We start from the raw sequence: 22,800 nt of genomic DNA on the forward strand, positions 1-22,800 counted from the left end.
CCTAGGTCTAAGGTCAAGGTCACACTTAGAGGCCAAAGGTCAGATACACGAATGACTTTGTCCGAAGCATTTCTTCTTCATGCATGGAGGGATTATGATGTAACTTGACACAATTGTACACCATCATGAGACGAAATGTCATGCGCAGTTCCCTTCTTTAGAATTACTTCCCTTCGTTGTTACTATAAATAGCTTATTTTGTAACTTTTTCATTACTAGTCGTAGGGAAAAATCGAGACCACTTTTCTGTAGTACAACATGCATGCTACATCCAATTTTGAGGTGTATTTTGACCAGTCTCTACCTGGTAAAGATTTTTGTGAGGACTTACAATTTTTTTTTTTTTTTTTTTTTTTTAAGATTAACTTCCCTTAGTTGTTACTATAAATAACTTATATTGTAACTTTTTTATAATTGACCGTACGGAAAAACCAAGACCACATTTCTGTGATACAACATAGATGTTACTTTCCAATTTTAGGTGTATTTTAAGGTATCTCTACCTGGTAAGGAGTTTTTTTGTGGACTTAGAAAAACAAAACACTTACAGTTATTACTAAACAACCAGAAAATTAAAATTCCATTTGCAAATACAGGTGCTAGAGTAAAGAAATTTGCTGTGACGGGCGTATATTGTGACATTCTTGCACTCTTGTTTATAACTGACCTTAGGGAAAAACCAAGACCACTTTTCTGTGGTACAACATAGATGCTACTTTCAAATTTTAGGTGTATTTTAAGGTATCTCTACCTGGTAAGGAGTTTTTATGTGGATTTAGAAAAACAAAAAGAATTACAATAATTACTACCACAAAATTAAAATTCCATTTGCAAATACAGGTGCTAGTGTAAAGAAATTTGCTGTGACGGGCGTATATTGTGACATTCTGGCACTCTTGTTACTTAGAATTTCAGGTTAAAGTTTTGGTGCACTTTCACTCTACCTCTGTTATTACTGAATGGATTTGATTCAAACTTAAAATGGTTGTTCAGCATCATCACCCATATCATATGATACAAGATGCATAACTCTGTTACAATTTTTCATGAATTATTCCCCTTTTACTTAGAATTTCAGGTTAAAGTTTTATGCACTTCCACTCTACCTCTGTTATTACTGAATGGATCTGATTCAAACTTAAAATAGTTGTTCAACATCATTACCCTTATCATATGACACAAGGTGCATAACTCTGGGACCAATTTTTCATGAATTATTTGCCCTTTTTACTTAGAATTTTAGGTAAAAGTTTTGATGCACTTTCACTCTGTCTCTGTTATTACTGAATGGATTTGATTCAAACTTAAAATAGTTGTTCAACATCATTACCCACACCATATGACACAAGGTGCATAACTCTGGCACCAATTTTTCATTAATTATTCCCCCTTTTTACTAAGAAGTTTAGGTTAAAGTTTTGATGCACTTTCACTCTGTCTCTGTTATTACTGAATGGATTTGATTCAAACTTAAAATAGTTGTTCAACATCATCACCCACACCATATGACACAAGGTGCATAACTCTGGTACCAATATTTAATGAATTATGCCCCTTTTTGCTTAGAATATACTTATATAGAGTTTTGATACATTTTATCTTTACCTCTCTTATTACTTTAAGTTGATATTTCTGACATAGACTCAGGCTATTGTGCAGTATCTTCATCCACAAAAAAAATGGAGTCATTAAACACTCCAGTGACAGCTCTAGTTTCCTCAGATGTGCCCAGTTTCACTATCCAGCATCGAAATAGTCGAGCGCGCTGTCTCCTGTGACAGCTCTTGTTTATTTCTGCCTCAACGCTATGAAGTGATTCGAAAGGTGGCTATAATTTTCTTGTTTCTACATTAAAAAAAACATTGATGTGACCATTTCATTTTCTTAGTTACATCATTCCCATACAGTGATTATTGTTTCATTACAAAATTCTGAAATAAAGTTGTTTTCTGAAATTCAAGCCGGTGCTGTAAATCTAACCCGCCGATTTTTGGTGCCATATCATGTAATACACGAATGCAGGATGAAAAGAGGTTTATTATTAATACCGAGTCACCACTTGTGTGAACAGTTTTTCATTCGAATAAAAATGAAAGTAAACCATGTCAAACCTAGAAATACATATTCAAATCAATTCATCCGTCAAAGTCAGTTTTACGATGTTAATACTTTACATGTCGTTCTTTTACCATCGATACCAAATAAGTGTGTGTATAATTATACCCCCACAAAAGGAAGTTTGTGGTGGGGGGGGGGGGGTATATAGGAGTGAGCTTGGTGGTCGGTCCTTTGGTTTTCATGGTTTCTGGATGATAACTCTTGAAAGGCTTGACTGATTTGAATAATTTTTGGTACACAGGTGTAGCATCAGAAAATACAGGTCAAGTTTGAAATTGGAGTCAGTAGGTCAAAGGTCAAGGTCACAGTGACCCTGAACAGTAAAACGGTTTCCGAATGATATCTCATGAAAGGCTTGAACGATTTAATAATTTTTCTTACACAGGTGTAACATCATAAAATACAGGTCAAGTTCGACTTTGAGATCTGTAGGTCAAAGGTCAAGGTCACAGTGACTCGGAACAGTTAAATGGTTTCCGGATGATAACTTGAGAATGCTTGGGCCTAGGATCATGAAAATTGATAGGGAGGTTGGTTATGACCAGTAGATGACCCCTAATTATTTTGAGGTCAGTAGGTCAAAGGTCAAGGTCACAGTGACCTGGAACATTTAAACTGTTTTCGGACAATAACTTCAAAACGCTTGGGACTAGGATCATGAAACTTAATAAGGAGGTTGGCCATGACCAGCAGATGACCTGTATTGATTTAAGAGTTCCAAAGGTCAAAGCTCAGAGTGACCCGGAACATTTAAACCTTTTTCGGAAAATAACTTGAGAACGCTTGGGCTGAGGATCTTGAAACTTCATAGGGAGGTTGATCATGACCAGCAGATGACCTTTATTGATTTTTGAGGTCAGTAGGTCAAAGGTCAAGTAAGTTCAGCTTTGACATTGGCTTAGTTCTGTGACAAGGCCATATTGTGGGGGTGTAATTCATCAATCCTGTGACAACTCTAGTTCTAATTACTGTACAGCGGGTTATATTCACGGAGGTTTAATTTTTGCTATATTCGCGGTCAACATTGACAGCACGAAATCTAAACACCGTGATTTTTTGTTACTGCAAATATACACATTTCACAAATAAAGCCCACTCAGTTACAAACTTTACTTATCAGCGTAGAAGAAAGAAATATGAAAAATACTGCATTTTATGATACTAATAAAAGATTGACTGTAATCTTTAACCAAGATAAAACTGTGAACAACAAAACTGACAGGAGGCGTCATGCTGATTGCTGACAATTACTGGCCATTTCATCTTATAAAGTTTAACAAAGGAGAGTCACACCGTTTGTTATCAGTCTGAATTGAGAAGTTGATATCATTTTGGAAAGTGCTTCTGAGATATTGAAAATTGCTTTCTATTCATTCTTAAAAATATTTAAATTCTAAAAAGAAACATCATTCACCGAGACCGATTTCGCTCTCTGCAAAGGAGGTGTTGATGTAAATCCTACTTTCGGTTTCAGTCTTCCTAAAAATTTGCGTATTTATCATTATTTGCATGTCTAGGAAGAATGACCGCCCTTTCGGTTGTTTACAACCAAGTTTTAAAATTCGCAGTCATAGTAGTTTCTGCAAAATTAAGACACAGTGATTTCAGAACTCTTCAAAAAACCTGAACATTTGGCACCGTGAATATAACCCACTATACAGTAATCGCATGGTTAATCAACAATTTCATTTTAAAACGACTCATACATGTTGACAATTAAACGTATCAGAGATGTAACCGTAGTGCTAATTGGCAGATTACAATCCCCTTTGGTGAAAGGGATGATTTGATTCGCTTTCACACTTTTTCGTGAAAATCTCACAAGTACCTGAAGTAGGCGGAGTTTAAATTATGCTATTGGTGTATGTGTATTCAACACTCATTTTGAGTTGATACAAATTGTCAAGAGATTGAAAAAAAATCGGGCAACTTGAATTTTGCTTTGAGGTTAGATTTGAGCGAAGTTTGAAGCTTCAAAGTGACTGTTCCGCTCAAGTCACTCCCTTGCAAGACCCCTGGTAATATGCTTACATTACAGGATAATAACACTGGATACAAGTCCAATATATCTAGCACTGATCTAGAGCAGGCCTATATTGCCAATCCAGAGTGTCAGCTTGCATTCAGCACTCTTGGACACAAGTACGTTCTTGACTTTCCGAAGATGGTACAACGTAACCTTGAGTATGAAACAGAACGAGAAGTTTCCAGACGACCTACATTTATCAGCAAACAAGATTTTGAACAGAAAAAGAAGCAGTAAGTTAAGTTTTAGCTCAGTTATTTGAAGAATGCAGAGGGCTTTAATAATAGCCCTTGAATGTGTTGTCACGAGTTGCTCTCAGGTTGAAGTTTTTAAGGCCTGATTACATGTCACATCTTTGTGTAGAAATTGACTGTACATGGTAGTATGCATTTCTGTGATTGTCTGAATCTTTTTTAGCTCGACTATACGCAACATGGAGAGCTGTCATTTTTAGCTTGACTATACGCAATATGGAGAGCTGTCGTACTCAACTAGGCGTCCACGTCAGCACCTTGGTTAAAGTTTTGATGCACTTCCTCTTTATCTCTGTAATTACTTGAAGGATTTGTCTTAAACTTAAATTAGCTATTCCTCTTCATCATCCACATCATATGGCACAAGAGCCTTAACTCCATGCCAATATTTTATGAATTACCCCCTCCCCTTTTTACTTGGAATTCAGGTTAAAATTTTGATGCACTTTCACTCTGTCTTAGTTATAATTAAATGGATTTTATTCAAATTTTAAATAGTTGTTTAATTTCATCATATCATATGACACAAGGGTCATAACTCTTGAATCAATAATATAGGAATTATCATCCCTTTTTATTTAGAATTTCAGGTTAGAGTTTTGATGCACTTTCACTCTATCTTAGTTATTACTAAATGGATTTGATTCAAACTGAAAGTAGTGATTCCACATCATCTCCCAATCATATGACACAAGGTCCATAACTCTGGCACCAATATTTAATGAGTTATTCCCCTTTTTATTTAGAATTGCAGGTTGAAGTTTTGAAGCACTTTCACTCTATCGCAGTTATTACTAAATGGATTTGATTCAAACTTTAAAAAGTTGTTCAACATCACCACTCACATCATATGACACAAGGGTCATAATTCTTGCACCAATAATTTATGAAGTATTCCCTCCTTTTTACTTAGAATTTCAGGTTAAAGTTTTGATGCACTTTCACTCTATCTCAGTTATCACATCACATAGAGTGCATCACCCTTGTACCAATATTCCATGACTTATACCCCTATTTGCTTAGAATTATACTTATTTAATGTTTTGATACACTTTATCTTTATCTTTCTTATTACTTAATACTTTTGACACAGACCCAAGCTTTTGTTTAATATCTTCATCCACATTGGAGTCATTAAACTCTCCAGTGACAGCTCCAGCTTCTGCTGATGTGCCCAGTTTCAGTATCCAGTATCAAAGAAGTCGAGCGCTGTCTCCAGTTACAGCTCTTTTTCGAATTAGCAGGAACAATAATGAAATGCATCTTTACAACATTATTTGTCTGTTTACCACTGGTAGAAAACATAAAAGTTACTACATTCCTTCACTGATTTTATCACAATTTTCAAAATGATTAAGAAGGATGAGGCATGATAAAATAATGCACGGAGGGAGAACCTGGGGTCCTCCACCATTGAAGCTGGTCAGGATCCACGCTGTTCGCTTTCTGCTGGTGGAAATGGACAGGGAGTGACTTTTGGTAATGAAGTTTTGCTTGTTTAAGGTTGCCAGGTGGACGTGGCTCAGGACAAGTGATAAGAGGTGCAGCTAGTGGCGTTGGCACTGTAACAGCTCCACCCCATTGGCAAATGAATGCTGGAATAGATATAATGGACCATTGTCAGATTGTTGAGGTGAGAGTGATGCATCTTTCGTATTTTTCCTTTGATGTTACACACAAGATACAGCCAGTTTCATGATGTCATAATGTTGTTGCTGAACAGAACTGAGTCATAAGAATTAAAATTTAAAGCCATTTCAGAATCATCTGTTTATGTTTTTAGCTCACCTGAGTTTTTGTGATCGCTCGATGTCCGGCGTCTGTCAGTCTGTCAACATTTAGCTTGTGTATGCGATACAAGCTGTATTTTTCAATTGATCTTCATGAAATTTTCTCAGAATGATTACTTTGATAAAATCTAGACCAAGTATGAAAATGGGTCATCTGGGATCAAAAACTAGGTCACTAGGTCAAATCAAAGAAAAACATTGTGTATGCAATAGAGGCTGTATTTTTCAATTGATCTTCATGAATTATGATCAGAATGATTATCATGATGAAATCTAGGCCAACTTTGAAAATGGGTAATCTGGGGTCAAAAAATAGGTCACTAGGTCAAATCAAAGAAAAACCTTGTGTATGCGATACAGGCTGTATTTTTCAACTGATCTTCATGAAATTTTGTCAGAATGATTGCCTTGATAAACTCTAGACCAAGTTTGAAAATGGGCTATGTGGGGTCAAAACTAGGTCACTAGGTCAAATCAAAGAAAAACCTTGTGTATGCGTTAAAGCTGTATTTTTCAATTCATCTTCATGAATTTTGGTCAGAATGATTGCCTTGATCAAGTCTAGGTCAAGTTTGAATATGGGTCATCTTTGATTAAAAACTAGGTCACTAGGTCAAATCAAAGAAAAACCTTGTGTATGCAGTAGGGGCTGCATTTTACACTGGATCTTCATGAAATTTGATTAGAATGTTTGTCAGGATGAAATCTAGGAGAAATTTGAATATAGATCATCTAGAATAAAAAACTAGGTCACTCGGTCAAATTAAAGAAAAACCTTGTGTACGCAAATAGGGGCTGCATTTTACACTGGATATTCATAAAATTTAGTCAGAATGATTGCATTGATGAAATCTAGGTCAAGTTAGAATATGGGTCATCTGGGGTCAAAAACTAGTTCAATAGGTCTAATAAAAGATAAACATTGTGTATGCAATAGAGACTGTATTTTTCAATTGATCTGCATGAAATTAGGTCAGAATGATTGCCTTGATGAAATTAAGATCAAGTTTGAATATGGGTCATCTGGGGTCAAAAACTAGGTCGCTAGGACAAATCAAAGAAAAAAGTTTTGTATGCGATACAGGATGTACTTTTCAGTTGAGGTTGATGAAATTTGGTCAGAATGATTGCCTTGATCAAATCTAGGTCAAGTTCGAATTAGGTCATCTTGGCTCAAAAACAGGTCACTAGGTCAAATTGAAAAAAAATACTTGTTTACACTTAAGACTAAGAGACCACATTTTTGGTCCAATCTTAATGAAAATTGATCAGAATATTTGTTTCCATTAAATCAGTAGGTCAAACATGTTTACACCGTTATGGTATGTTTCTCAGGTGAGCGACCAAGGGCCATCTTGGCCCTCTTGTTTTATTGTTTTATATAGTTACTGCATATTATTCAGATTTAACAGATACAATTACTAACCTGTAAGCACTCTAAAAAATGTAATTAAAAAAATGTTACAGTAAAAAAAAATGTCAACCCAGATACATCAGTTAAATGAATTTTAGACATAATACAGTCATCCGTGTGGGGTTTGATCCGAGAACATTTATTCTAATTAATAGTAGATACATGAACTAGCAAAAGCACAGGTCTTTCTCATAGCACCAAAAACCTACGTAGTTACCACTGTTTTGGATTAATTTGATCTTGTACAGTATTAAAATTATATGAGCTTCTTTTGCAAGAAGGGATATGAAAAGTTATCTCCTCAAGTCTTGCACTATTTGGCATTTTTATTTACTAATTTTACAAATCAAATAAGTTTTGTCAGTATCTAATAACAGGTCTCTAAATTGGTGGATTTTGTAATTATACCCCTGCAAACGAAGTTGGGGTGGGGGTATACAGGAGCGAGCTTGTCTGTCTGTTGGGCAGTCCGTTAGTTTTTAGCTCGACTATTCATAGAATAGTAGAGTTATTGGACTCGCCCATGCGTCGGCGTCCGCATCCGCATCGGCGTCCGCGTCCCGATTTGGTTAAGTTTTTGTATGTAAGCTGGTATCTCAGCAACCACTTGTGGGAATGGATTGAAACTTCACACACTTATTCACTGTGATAAACTGACTTACATTGCACAGGTTCCATAACTCTGTTTTGCTCTTTTACAAAATTATGCCCCTTTTTTGACTTAAAAATTTTTGGTTAAAGTTTTGTATGTAAGCTGGTATCTCAGTAACCACTTGTGGGAATGGATTGAAACTTCACACACTTATTTACTGTGATAAACTGACTTACATTGCACAGGTTCCATAACTCTATTTTGCTTTTTTACAAAATTATGCCCCTTTTTCGACTTAGAATTTTTTGGTTAAGGTTTTGTATGTAAGCTGGTATCTCAGTACTCACTAATGGAATGGATTGAAACTTCACACACTTGTTCACTGTCATGATCTGACATGCACAAAGCAGGTCCCATAACTTTATTTTGCTTTTTTACAAAATTATGCCCCTTTTTCAGCATAGAAATTTTTGGTTAAGTTTTTGTATGTAAGCTGGTATCTCAGTATCCACTAATGGGAAAGGATTGAAACTTCACACACTAGTTCACTGTCATGATATGACATGCAGTGCAAAGGGTCAATAACTCAACTTTGCATTTTACAAAATTATGCCCCTTTTTGAACTTAGGAGTTTTTGGGTTAAATTCTTATATGTAAGCTGGTATCTCAGTACCCACTAATGGGAATGGATTGAAACTTCATACACTTGTCCACTGTCATGAGCTGATAAGCACTATGCAGGTGCCATAACCCTATTTTACTTTTTTACTAAATTATGCCCCTTTTCGACTTTCTTATTCATTCAAGCGACAAGGCTGTTAAATAGTCGAGCGTTGCTGTCCTCCGACAGCTCTTGTTGTGGTTTCTGGACAGTAAGTAATGAAAGACTTGACAGATTTAAATAGTTTTTGGTACACAGGTGTAACATCATAAAATACAGGTCAAGTTTGATTTGAGGTCAGTAGATCAAATGTCAAGGTCACAATGACCCGGAACAGTTAAACGGTTTCCAGATTATAACTTTAGAATGTGCTTTAGGCAAGGGTCATAAATTTTGGTACACAGGTGTAACATTATAAAATGGAGATCAAGTTTGACTTTAAGGTCAGTAGGTCAAGGGTCAAGGTCACAATGACCCGGAACAGTTAAACGGTTTCCGGATGATAACTTGAAAATGCTTGGGTCTAGGATCATAAATTTGGGTACACAGATGTACCATCATAAAATAGAGATCAAGTTTGACTTTGAGGTCAGTAGGTCAAGGGTCTAGGTTACAATGACCCGGAATAGTGAAACGGTTTCTAGATAATAAGAGAATGCTTGGGCCTAGGAATATGAAAGTTAATAGGGAGGTTGGTCATAACCAGCAGATGACACAATCGATTTTGAGGTCAGTAGGTCAAAGGTCAAGTTTACAGAAACCCGAAACAATTAAACCATTTCCCGACAATAACTTGAGAATGTTTGGGCTTAGGATCACAAAACTTAATAGAGGTTGATCGTGACCAGCACTGGTCCAGCAGATGGCCCCTATTGATTTTAAGGCTCGACTTTGACATATGATTACTTTTGTGACAAGACTTTATTATGGGAGTATAATTCGTCACACCTGTGACAGCTGTAGATTTATCAGCTGTGCTCTGAAAATAAGTAGAATGAAAACAGTTTCTCTAGGGCTTTTAAATTCATACATGCATATTCTAAATGAACATGCAAAAAATGGTAAGCAGGCTGATGATTAAACGAAAAGCGGAACACTGTGCATAGTGTTTTTGTTTTTCTATGAAACTCCTTATTTTGTTTTCTGTGGTACACTTTACATTGTTTTCTGTTTCTCCCTTTTAACTTTTTATACGCCCGAAGGGACGTATTATGTTATGACGCTGGTGTCCGTCTGTCCGTCCGTCCGTCTGTCCGTTAGCAATTTCGTGTCCGCTCTGTAACTCTTGAACCCCTTGAAGGATTTCAAGGAAACTTTACACAAATGTTCACCACACCGAGACGATGTGCAGACCGCATGTTTTGGATGTCTCACTTCAAGGTCAAGGTCACACTTAGGAGTCAAAGGTCATATCAGTTTGTTTCGTGTCCGCTCTGTAACTCTTGAACCCCTTGAAGGATTTAAAAGAAACTTGACACAAATGTTCACCACACCAAGACTACGTGCAGAGCGCATGTTCCGGATGACTTGCTTCAATGTCAAGGCCACACTTAGGGGTCAAAAGTCATATCAGTTTGTTTCGTGTCTGCTCTGTAACTCTTGAACTGCTGGAAGGATTTCAAAGAAACTTAGCAGAAATGTTCACCACATTGTAACGATGTGCAGAGCGCATGTTCCGGATGACTCGCTTCAAGGTCAAGGTCACACTTAAGGGTCAAAGGTCATATATGACTTTGCTTTGTGTATATTGCTCTGCATTGCAGTGGTCTTGTTTTTATTTGGCAGATCTCTTTTTTGTACTTACAATAATTTTTTTTTTTTTAATTACTTCCCTTTTATGTTACTATAAATAGCTTATTTTGAAACTTTTTTATTATTGGCCGTAGGGAAAAGCCGAGACCACTTTTCTGTGGTACAACATGGATGGTACCTCCAATTTTAAGGTGTACTTTTACATACCTATACCTGATAAGGATTTTTTTGTAGACTTTGATTTTTTTTTTTGTGGACTTAGATTTGTTTTTTGAAGTTTTCCTTTTGTTGTTCCAGTCCTTTGGGGGTACAACAGTCAAGTTCTTAAAATTTTGCTCCAATCCTATGATGTAAGAATTCGGGCGTATATTGCCCCGCATGGCGGCGCTCTTGTTTCCCATGAAATGATATTTCGAGGAGGGGCATTAGGTGTCTATCTCGAACAATAAAAGCTAAAATGTTGCTGTACGACAGCTATTTGTGTGATTTAAAACCCAGCATAGGAACATGTCCCTTGATCTTTTTTAGACTGAAAATGTCTTTAACCCTTAATGTCTTAACCTGCAATGTTCACCATTCTGGTATGTACCCCTTTTAACAGTTAATTGTACTGTCCAAATTGAATGATGGACAAGTTCATTATAGAAATTTAGCAGGGCAAGAGTTAATAGACTGAATAGTTTCTATTATTCTTATCTCTTGATGAATTCTAATGTTTTTGTTGTTTTGCTAAAGATTTTAAAACGATACCCGTCTACACAGAAAGAGTATAAGGAGATAGAAGGATTGTTTTGTGAGAGCATGCCCAGCACAGTGTCCATCAAGTCTATAGAGAGAATAGAAAATGGTGACCTCTGGTGTTACTTTGTCAGGTAAGTACACTTAAGGTCTGTATAAATAAAGAAAATGGTGACCCTCTGGTGCAGTTATGTGAGGTACGTATGCCTAAAACTGTAAATAGGACTGTATAGAAAAAAAGAAAATAGTGACCCTCTGGTGCCATTATATGAGGTTAATAAGCCTAAAACTGTTAATCAGGACTGTAGAGAAATCAAAAAAAGTGCAACACCTATCACACCCCCTAGCATTGGCTTGAGCGGTACTCTGTTACACATTACGGTATGTTGAACGGACTCCATGATCCCAAAGGGCCAGAAAATATAACAACACTGAATCCAAGTACAGGGAGACATTTTACAGCTGCCACACGGCACTTAAAGACTGCTGTTGTAAAAAGATCCTTTGGAAGCAAAGAATGCAACCAAGCAGAATAATAGTAGACTTGGTTTGCCAGGTGGCTTGGAATATTTTCTATTTTTATACGTCCAAAGGGGGCATGTAATGTATGCGCTGGTGTCAGTCTGTCGGTCCATTAGCAATTTCATGTCCGCTCTGTAACTCTTGATAACCTTGAAGGATTTTGAAGAAACCTGACACAAATGTTCACCACATCAAGATGACTTGCAAAGCGCATGTTTCGAATGGCTTGCTTCAAGGTCAAGGTCACACTTAGGGGTCAAAGGTCATATGACTTTGTTTCATGTTCGCTCTGTAACTCATGAACTACTTGAAGGATTTAAGAAACGTGGCACAAATGCTCACCACATCGAGATGACATGCAGAATGCATGTCTTGGATTGCTTGCTTCAAGGTCAAGGTAATGATTAAGGGTCAAACGTCATACCTTCGAGAGTAAAAAGCTCCACATTGTGGTGCTCTTGTTTGATGCATACAGTAGAATCTCAAAAAATCTGCTCATCAGAAATTGCTTACCTGATTTCATAATGTGGCAGAATTTTCCCTTGGAAGACTGTCTACCAAAACTTTCACCTGTTAGAGCTGTTGGTGCCCGTTGAGTTGATATAGAACTATCATGGCTCTTTTGTTGTCAGATTTGGGGTTTCCATGGCCAAGTGGTTACGGTCACTCTCTTAAAATCACTTGCACTTCAACGATGTGCCGGTTTGATCCTCACTCTAAATGTGAATTCTTCATGTGAGGAAGCCATCCAACTGGCTTACAGATGGTTGGAGGTTCTACCCAGATGCCTGCTTGTGATGAAATAATGCACGGAGGAGCACCTTGGGTCTTCCTCATCCATCAGTGTGTTGGTGTGACATTCAACCCAACAAAATTAAATGAATAAATTTGTTGTCAGATTGTAATGAAAAATTAGAACTACAAAGAAAAACTTGATATTTGATAACTTATTCAGTTCAAAGTACAATTATTGTATCACATGCCTCATGTTAATGAAAATTAACTTTAAGTTTATCTTTATTATCCATCCAGGAAAATTATTTAGGTGTCAGAATCATGCATTTATAGATGATTATTGAAATGATTTCTGGTTTGAATTTCCTTGATAGTATCATGTATCCTGTCTCACAGCAACTTCGATCAGATATTCACGTTTACACTACCCCAATCCTTGTAGTAAATAGATAATTAGCGGTTTAATTGTCAGGATGTGAAACTTGACAAGGAGAGTCTCTTATTATGAAATTTGTCCTTAAGGTGGTTCCACACATTTGACATACTGGAAGTGATGGTGTAATGTCATTTATCCACAAAACCTAGAATAAAGCCCAGCTAGGGCATACAGAAGCATACAATCAATCATGTAAATCAAGTCACAGAAAAGTTAATAGCAATCTTTATTTGTTAACTGATAAAATCTGCAGTGTTTCTGTCTTTTTAAAGATTCAGTATGTAAACATAACGTCATTACATGGAATATATTCAAAATTGGTCAGAATTCAACTTGAAATTTTCAGATCTCTTTAATCATGGGCAAATATAAAAAAAATAAGCACACAAAGCTATTTAAGTCAATCAAATGAAAGATAATATTGGTATGTTAATTTATAACTCTGAGAAGTTTCATTGAAATCTACCGTGTGTAATGTTTTTGCATGCAAAATTTTCATTAGATTTGTGATTTTTCCCAAAGATAAGCATTATGAAAATTTCATCAAAGTCATGGTGTGATTGAAATAAGTTGAGGCAAATATTGAGAACCTATCGTTTTTATTTGCCAACTTTTCATAGTATAATTATGTAGATAAAATATTTTGTTTGAAGATGCAGAGCTACCTCAACAGTCAAAGAACATGCTTTAAGAGGGACTTTTGTTTATACTAATTTGTTTTAGGTCAGTTGTAAAACAAGTTCTACAACTTCTATTAATAACTGTCAACACCTCATTCCTGATGGAATCCACCACCACTAGGGTATGAGAGAAGACTCAAGTTTCCCTTTTTAATGCCGAGTGCCTAGCAAGGGAGCTACTGGTACCATTTTTCACGTCTTTGGTATGAGGCAGCTGGAGATCGAATCTACCACTAGGCTATCGAGGCGGTTAAGAGGGACTTTGAAAGGAATTCATTCCTTTGGCATACTAAGTATAATTTCAACATAAAAGGGCTGGAAATAACAAGTTCTGATTGTGCGTTAATTGACCATGTCTATTTCTGCATTGGCTACTTTATCAAAACATATGAGCCGTGCCATGAGAAAATCAACATAGTGTGTTTGCGACCAGCATGGATCCGCTACCAGCATGAATCCAGACCAGCCTGCAGATCTGCACAGTCTTGTCAGGATCCATGCTGTTCGCTTTCAAAGCCTATTGCAATGAGAGAAACTGTTAGTGACAAACATAGATCCTGACCAGACTGCATGTATGTGCAAATGCACTATGTTGGTTTTCTCATGGTGCAGCTCATATTCTATTGTCCTCAATACTTTCAGTCAGTTATCATAGTGTGAGAAAGCTGTATGACTTTTTTGCCCTGTCAGTGTTTTTCCCCCTATTTTTTAACCCTTATTGTTATTTATAGACAGTTAAATATGAAAAAATAATCATTTCATTTGCATTATTGTTCTACAGTAAGAAAGCACGGATGCAGAAGAAGAGCAGTAGTAAAGATATTGGAGAGAGACGCTTATTCCACGGCACTACTACTAGATATGTGGATGCTATCTGTAGGCAGGGATTTGACTTTCGACTCAGTGGACAAAAATCAGGTAATATATTTGACTACATACACAACATGAAACTAATCATTATCTACTATAATAATAATTGTTCATCATTTTCAATACATTTCTAAAATAGATTAACCTTTAGCCTGCTGGCGGCAATTGTATCTGCCTTTGCGACCAGTGCAGACCAAGATCAGCCTGCACATCCGTGCAGTCTGATCATGGTCTGCACTGTTCGCTATTCAGTCAGTAAATTTTCAGTGAACACCCCTTTGAATAATAAATGGTATTGCCCAAATTGAATGATGGACCAGTCCATTTTAGAAATTTAGCAGGCTAAGGGTTAAAGTAAAAGACTATGATATTTTATTTGGAAATTAATTCTACCTTTGGAAGTGCTGTCTTTTTATGTAAAACTTTTGTTGTGCATTCACAGATATGCCAAAGCTGATCAATGAATGTAATCATTTTGAATTAATAGTTCTGACTCTGCTGTTGATATATTGAGTGTTGTAATTGTACCTTCTGTTCCACTTATTTTGACTCTTGACTCATATGATAATAAATAAATACATTGTTAGTTCCAAGATGGTTGGTGAGCATACATTGATATTTTATTTGCTGTTTATGAATAAATTTTATGTAAATGTATCTTTCTTTCATATTAAGTTGACATAATATTAGTTTATGTTCTTTTCAGTTCAGGTGTAGTGTAATGTAAATCCATAACTTAGTTTTGATTTATTAAATTATACACAATTCAAATTTATCTTGACAGGTACAAGATATGGAAAGGGTAGCTATTTTGCAACTACTTCAAAATATTCTGACTGTTACACAGATTTGGACAACAAGGCCATGTTCATTGTCAAAGTGCTTGTCGGGGAGTACGTCCAGGGCAAGAGCGAGTATGTTCGGCCACCCAGCAAGGATAAGACCAATCCCTGTAGTGATCTGTACGACTCGTGTGTAGATGATAAAAATAATCCAAAAATCTTTGTCATATTTGACAACAATGGACAGGTGTATCCGGAGTATGTAGTGAAATACGAGTACAAATATTAACATTAGATAGCCATACATAAATAAATTCACTTATTTTTATGCTTTTAGCAGAAAACAAGAAAAATAGAACAATGACGTCCATGATAGGAAAGATCATCTGTAGAAAACACTAGTTTTGAAAAAAGTGGAAAAAAAATGTTTATTTTCTTTTATAGATTTCTCACCTGTACTGTCCCTAGTCATTCTGCAACCTTGCAGCTAATGCCTTTAACTACTGACAATATGAGCTGTCATGTATTTACCGAGTGGAAGCATTTTAAGCAATTGTACATTATGTCTTTTTTACAGTCAGTAGAAAGACAAGTGGTATCTGCCACTTATGACCACTACTATAAATTAAGAATCTTATTGATTCAATAAAAAGTGTCATAAATTAGTAATTTTAAGCTCAGGTTTTGACTCTTCAAGTGCAGTTTCTGAAAAAACTCATTATAGGTCATAAGAACTACTTACAACCTTTCATTATATTTATTCGCCAGAAATGAAAGGTTGTAAATAGCTGTTGGCAATCGGCCTAAAGGCTTTTAGAATATTTCCTGAGTTCTACCATTCATTTCATTAAAAATTTAAACCAAAGATCTCAGAAAGAAACACAATTCTCTGTTACATATTGATGCTTTTGGTGTGTAAACCTTTTTTCTGTTATGAGTGTTGATTGTAGGTTGAACAAAATCAAAAGCAATGTTAAAAATATTCAGGGTTGCCACCAATTATGGTAAGTCAGGGATTATTTATAAGGTCAGTGAATTGTCAGCGATTTTTGAAAATGTTTCAGTAAATTAAAATAAAAAAATTCAGAAAAATAATTTCTTTTTGCCAAAATATTAATTTTAGCAAGGATATCAAATCAGTCTTAATAGAATTATTGCACAATTTGTTCTTAGTTACAGGGGATAAACTTTCTTTTTTACTAATACATGTACCTTTTGATTGAGTAACAAAAAAGATAATTTCAAAAATATAGGTATTTGCCATAAAAAGAATAAACAGTAAAAGCTTGCATTGACTGGTTGTAGGGGAGAGTGGTGCGGATGAAATAAGATGGTAGTCGTCAGTGAAAATAATACTTTGGTTAGGGAAAGGTCTGGGAATTCTGTTTGTCCTTGTTGGTGGCAATCCTAAAAATACAAGGGGCTGTCAGTGATAGAGATGATCCGTATCAAATTGGATTTGTGTGAGATGATACATGATATAGAAGAGTTTCATTTCTCAGTTATGATTGATAACAAATGACGCATTAAAACTTTCGAAGTTGTATAAGGAATATTGCAATTAGATGTACCAGTATTTCTGAATAATTAAATGCTGATGGTAAATATTTCTTTCTTGCTTCAAAATAGAGAGGTTGCATTTTGATACTGTACCAGAAATACATATGTTTAAGATTTCGTTCTTGATCTTTAACCATTAGCCTGCTAAATTTCCAAAATGGACTGGTATATGATTCAATGTGGGCAGTACCATTTATTATTTAAAGGGGCATTCAATGAAAATTTACTAACTGAATAGTGAACAGTGCAGACCATGATCAGACTGAACTGATGTGCAGGCTGACCTTGGTTTGCTCTGGTCGCACAGTCAGAATCACTTGCTGCCAGCAGACTAAAGGTTAATAAATATCAGAGTTGTAAAAAAATTAAAACATTGCAGACTACAGACAAAATGATATGTATCCTGACATTAACCATTGTATATGTGAAGCAAACTTACACAATGCCATTTTAAAACAGATTTACCTGTAGATAACAATTTGATCAAATTTGTCTGGTAATTATTATCAGAATGTTATGTATAGAGATTTACTACATTGTACACATACTACAAAACTGCAACCTCTTCTAATGTCTTTGCTAAAGCAACTTCATGAAAAGCACCAAGAAAACACATAACTTGTGTGTTATTTTAAAATATGTAAAAATTTGTATACTTACTGTAGTATACAGGATTGTCCATCATTGACGGCCCTTAAAAATCAAATAAAAATAAAAGAAAAAGTGACGACTGAATGGTTGGTTTGACGAGTGTTTTCTGTGTTAAATACATGTATAGTGATATATATTTTTATTACTTACATGTACATTTTCTGTTGATAAAACTGTCTTTATAACACAAGTTGAAACAATATCTTGTATTATCACTGGCTTAATGTTTTCTGAGCCAGTTTTACCCTAGTTGATCTATTTGATGGATTTTATATTAATACAATACCTTGTATCAATAACTTTAGTTTCTGAATCTATATCATTCTAGTCAGTTGGTTTGAAAAGCTAGTTTATGCCCCCAACTGTAGGCATATTAAAATTGCATCATCCATCAGTGTAAATTCTTGTCAGGGCTGTAGCTCTGCTATCCAAAGGGAATTCAAAATAACTTGGCATAAATGTTCACCATAATGAAAAAACATGTCATGTACAAGACCAAGACCCCAAGCTCCATGGTCAAGGTCAGACTTAGAAGTCAAAGATTAATAGGGTCTGTTTCGTGTCAGGTTCATAACTCTTGCCATTCATCAGGGGATTTTGAAATTACTTGACATAAAGTTTCCCCATAATGAGATGATGTGTCATGCGCAAGATCCAGACCCCTAGCTCTGAGGTCAGGGTCACACTTAGAGGTTAAAGGTTAACATGGTCTGTTTCTTGTCCAGTCCATAACTCTACCATTAATGAAGGGATTTTAACGTAACTTGGCATTAATGCTTGCAGGCATTTGTCAATAATGATGACAGCTCTTGTTTGTATGTAAGTAACTTAAAGTAGTAAAAGAAAAATTACACTGTTGATGTGTGTAGATCTAGACACCTTATATATCATGTCTCACTGGTTCTGGTACTTTTCATTTCACTCTCCTTAGGACTGGGGTGATATAAGAAATGTATAGAAACCAACCCTTGTGATGCAAGTACCCAGGTCAGTGCATTAGTATAATATAATTTGAAAAGAATAACTTTGATGTTGCAAACTTCACTGTAGAACAAGTGTGGTTTATAGCCATAGAAATGATGTAAAACATCAGTAAAATAATTGTGTAGTCAAAGACTGACATTTCACATTGAGAGAACATGTGTAAGATTTTGATTTTAACCAATAATTGAATTATGTTGTTGTTATTTTATTTTGATAAAATCATGTTTGTTACATTTGATAAATCATCTTGTTAGTGTTTTGTTATGAAATGACATTAAATGCTGGTAAAACGTATTATGTTATAGACACTGTTAAACATAATATGATAGATGTTGATAAAACATAGTGTTAGACACTAATAAAATATTGCACGAGATTTTGATGAAACATGGAGTTGTTTTACATCTTTTGAAATGCTGTTTGCAATACTGCTTAAGATGTTGGACAGAGAATGTAAGATAGTGATGAAACAGGTGATGTTAGATATGTAGAACCTGTATGTTAGATATATAAGTGCAATGTAACTGTAGTTTAGACTTATAACTGTGGAGATGATGATTATATTAAATAAACATATTGGTGTTAGACATAATTTATTATATGGACATGGTTGTGATGGTAAATGAACATTATTGTGTAAGACATATTGAGGTGTAATTATGTTGTTAAATAAATATAACTGTGTTAGACATATATGAACCTGGTGGTAATGCTACATTGTATATGAACAAAATTGTGTAAGACATATATGGTCCGAGATAATTCTGAACTGTGTTAGACATACATGAAGATGTTAAGTGAAGATTACTGTATTAGATATGCATGTTGATGTTTGATACAGGTAAAATATAATGTAAAAATAATGATTAACAGAATTTGAAGCTAAGGCAATCCTTATTTTATGAAACATATTGCCATTGATGTAATGTTTGATTTAATAATTGAAATGGTAAAGTAGGACATATTGGAGGTAAAGTAGGACATATTGGAAAAAAATGTTACTTTTTCACTTGAAATATCAATTTGTTAAAGGGATTTCTCATGACGAAAACAAAAAGAAAAAACTACCATTTTGTTTTAATCTTTAGCCTGTTAAATGTCTAAAATGGACTACTCTATCATTCAGTTTGGGCAGTACCATTTATTGTTCAAAGGGGTGTTCACAGAAAATTTACTGACTGATAGCAAATAGCGCAGACCATGATCAGACTGCACGGATGTGTAGGCTGATCTTGGTCTGCACTGGTCGCAAAGGCAGAATCACTTGCCGCCAGAAGGCTAAATGTGTTAAGTAAAGAAGGACAGACATCTGGTAGACATGTGTATGTAATCTGTTACCTATAACATTCCAAGAACATGTTTTTGTTTTGAAAGTTTTAATTAAGTTATAATTAATATTTATAAATAAGTCAAGAAACAGGCACCTCTGCACAACTAAGTCCATTTGTAACCAACTATATACCTTTGGTCTCTAAAAACATTTCTCTTTTTAATAAAAATGATGAAAACGTATATGATTATGTATGGAAACAGAAAACCCCTGAAACTGAAAACTGAAGACATTTCTCTTAAAAAACAACCTTAAAGAAACACATGAAAACTTACCAAAACTTCAGACTAGGATATTACAGTTGTTCAATAGATGAATATCAATACAAGACGAACAAAAAGTTCAGTCTTCTATGCAGACTGCGGTAACCAAAACTATAATGTAAACAGCCAATGTGATAATAATCATACCTATATTATGAGCCATAAATGGACACACTTGTTTGATACATGTACTTTAAAACACTTACACTTGATTTTGGAAATGAAGAAACCAGAGCTATAGAGTAATTAAAGTTAGCCTGGTAGCCAAATGTATATAGTGGGTTATATGTGCAGTCGTGCAGAGGTGCACTTGATTAAACTACATATGAATATTTAGGACACACATATTTGTGAAAAAGGTGTAATTTTTGTGCAATTTATGAATGTATTTATTAACATTTTTAAATTTTGTTTTTAAAAATAGACTGTTATATATTGTTTAACTCACTTGCTTATTTGTTATATCGCTGTTAGAAGAAAAGAGGAGTTTGATGGTTTGTAGATAAGACAGATTGATGAACGATCATGATGCTAGAGGACAATTATTTTGAATGATGTTAAACTGTCCATGGTCAACAGATTACCCCATTTGTAAGAGGCCATATGTCAAGGTCATAGTGACCTGCAATTGATTTTGCGTTCTATGATTTAGGAGCCATTTGACATATAATGTCAAAACTTCGTAATGATGATTGCTTTTAGATTATCATATTGTTTTATGGTCAGTAGCTTAAATGACTGTTTCTGTTTTTATGGGGTCAGAAAGTTAAAGTAACAGTTAAATTGGTGCTCAAAGTTGTTCCCAACCAGTTATTTGGGTTTGCTTTTGCCTATGTCTATCAAGTTTTACATGATGGTTGCCTATCATCAGGTTAGTAGATTACCATGTAGTCATGTAGGTCAAATGTCAAGGTCACAGTGTCCAGGAGATGGAAAATGGTCTCCTGTCAGTATCTTTAGAATGCTCATAGCCACCATACTTCCGATAATTATTGCCTGTTGTTAGCACATGGCACCTTTTGTTATTTAGGTCAAGGTCAAGGCATTAACTGCTATATCAAGTCTGCAGCTGTGTTAGTCATACTGCACAGGATAATTCTGTATAGGTTGTAGGTGACCTTTATGTGTTTTGATATATTAGGTCAAATGTCGAGGTAACAGCTACATGGAGTCTCAAAATTACTTACCCAGTTTTCTCTGACCAGATATCATGTGGAACATGTCTTTGTGGCAGCTCACGTTTCAGTTTTATTCGTAACATATTTGAGCCGCGCCATGGGAAAACCAACATAGTGGCTTTGCGACCAGCATGGATCCAGACCAGCCTGCACATCCGCGCAGTCTGGTCAGGATCCATGCTGTTCGCTTTCAAAGCCTATTGCTATTAGAGAAACTGTTAGCGAACAGCATGGATCCTGACCAGACTGCGCGGATGCACAGGCTGGTCTGCATCCATGCTGGTCGCAAAGCCACTATGTTGGTTTTCCCATGGTGCGGCTCATTTCTGTTTTAACTGGTAATCTAAGATAAGAATCATGTTGTAATTGATATACATATATAGTTATGTTTGTTATAGATATGCCCATAGTAAGCTTTAGAAATTTAGAGTTTCAAGTCCTTGTCTCTTCTTACCTCTAGTTTCATTTCTATAAAGATATTTCAGTATTAAGGTACCAAAACTTGGTTGGTTTCTAAATATGATGATGCATTTAAATTCAGAGACCAAACTGTTGGAGGTTGAAGGTTCAAACAGCACTTATTCCACACTGCACTACTTCGAAATAAAACATGGCTACTGTTTTTAGCTCACATGTCACAAAGTGACAGTGTGAGCTTTTGTGATCGCGCAGCGTCCGTCGTCCGTCCGTGCGTCCGTCCGTGCGTCCGTGCGTAAACTTTTGCTTGTGACCTCTCTAGAGGTCACATTTTTCATGGGATCTTTATGAAAGTTGGTTAGAATGTTCATCTTGATGATATCTAGGTCAAGTTCGAAACTGGGTCACGTGCGGTCAAAAACTAGGTCAGTAGGTCTAAAAATAGAAAAACCTTGTGACCTCTCTAGAGGCCATATTTTTCAAAAGATCTTCATGAAAATTGGTCAGAATGTTCACCTTGATGATATCTAGGTCAAGTTCGAAACTGGGTCACGTGCCATCAAAAACTAGGTCAGTAGGTCAAATAATAGAAAAACCTTGTGACCTCTCTAGAGGCCATATTTTTCATGGGATCTGTATGAAAGTTGGTCTGAATGTTCATCTTGATGATATCTAGGTCAAGTTTGAAACTGGGTCAGCTGCGGTCAAAAACTAGGTCATTAGGTCTAAAAATAGAAAAACCTTGTGACCTCTCTAGAGGCCATATTTTTCAAAAGATCTTCATGAAAATTGGTCAGAATGTTCACCTTGATGATATCTAGGTCAAGTTCGAAACTGGGTCACGTGCCATCAAAAACTAGGTCAGTAGGTCAAATAATAGAAAAACCTTGTGACCTCTCTAGAGGCCATATTTTTCATGGGATCTGTATGAAAGTTGGTCTGAATGTTCATCTTGATGATATCTAGGTCAAGTTTGAAACTGGGTCAGCTGCAGTCAAAAACTAGGTCATTAGGTCTAAAAATAGAAAAACCTTGTGACCTCTCTA

The 22,800-nt window shown here is 35.6% G+C and overlaps 1 protein-coding gene across 1 annotated transcript in view; it reads left to right on the forward strand.

The window, feature by feature from the left end:
• The window catches only part of LOC128553354 (protein mono-ADP-ribosyltransferase PARP12-like), a gene marked incomplete at its 5' end in the record, with an annotated part of 36,441 nt that extends 16,926 nt beyond the window's left edge, over nucleotides 1-19,515 (forward strand). The window contains 5 exons of the mRNA XM_053534493.1: nucleotides 4,157-4,377; nucleotides 5,902-6,031; nucleotides 11,344-11,480; nucleotides 14,501-14,637; nucleotides 15,374-19,515. Of these exons, the coding sequence (XP_053390468.1) occupies nucleotides 4,157-4,377; nucleotides 5,902-6,031; nucleotides 11,344-11,480; nucleotides 14,501-14,637; nucleotides 15,374-15,660 (912 nt within the window). The remainder of the gene's footprint in view (nucleotides 1-4,156; nucleotides 4,378-5,901; nucleotides 6,032-11,343; nucleotides 11,481-14,500; nucleotides 14,638-15,373) is intronic.
• Nucleotides 19,516-22,800: the final 3,285 nt, after the last annotated feature.

Source organism: Mercenaria mercenaria, unplaced genomic scaffold (genome assembly GCF_021730395.1).
Source record: "Mercenaria mercenaria strain notata unplaced genomic scaffold, MADL_Memer_1 contig_3731, whole genome shotgun sequence".
NCBI classification, from domain to species: domain Eukaryota; kingdom Metazoa; phylum Mollusca; class Bivalvia; order Venerida; family Veneridae; genus Mercenaria; species Mercenaria mercenaria.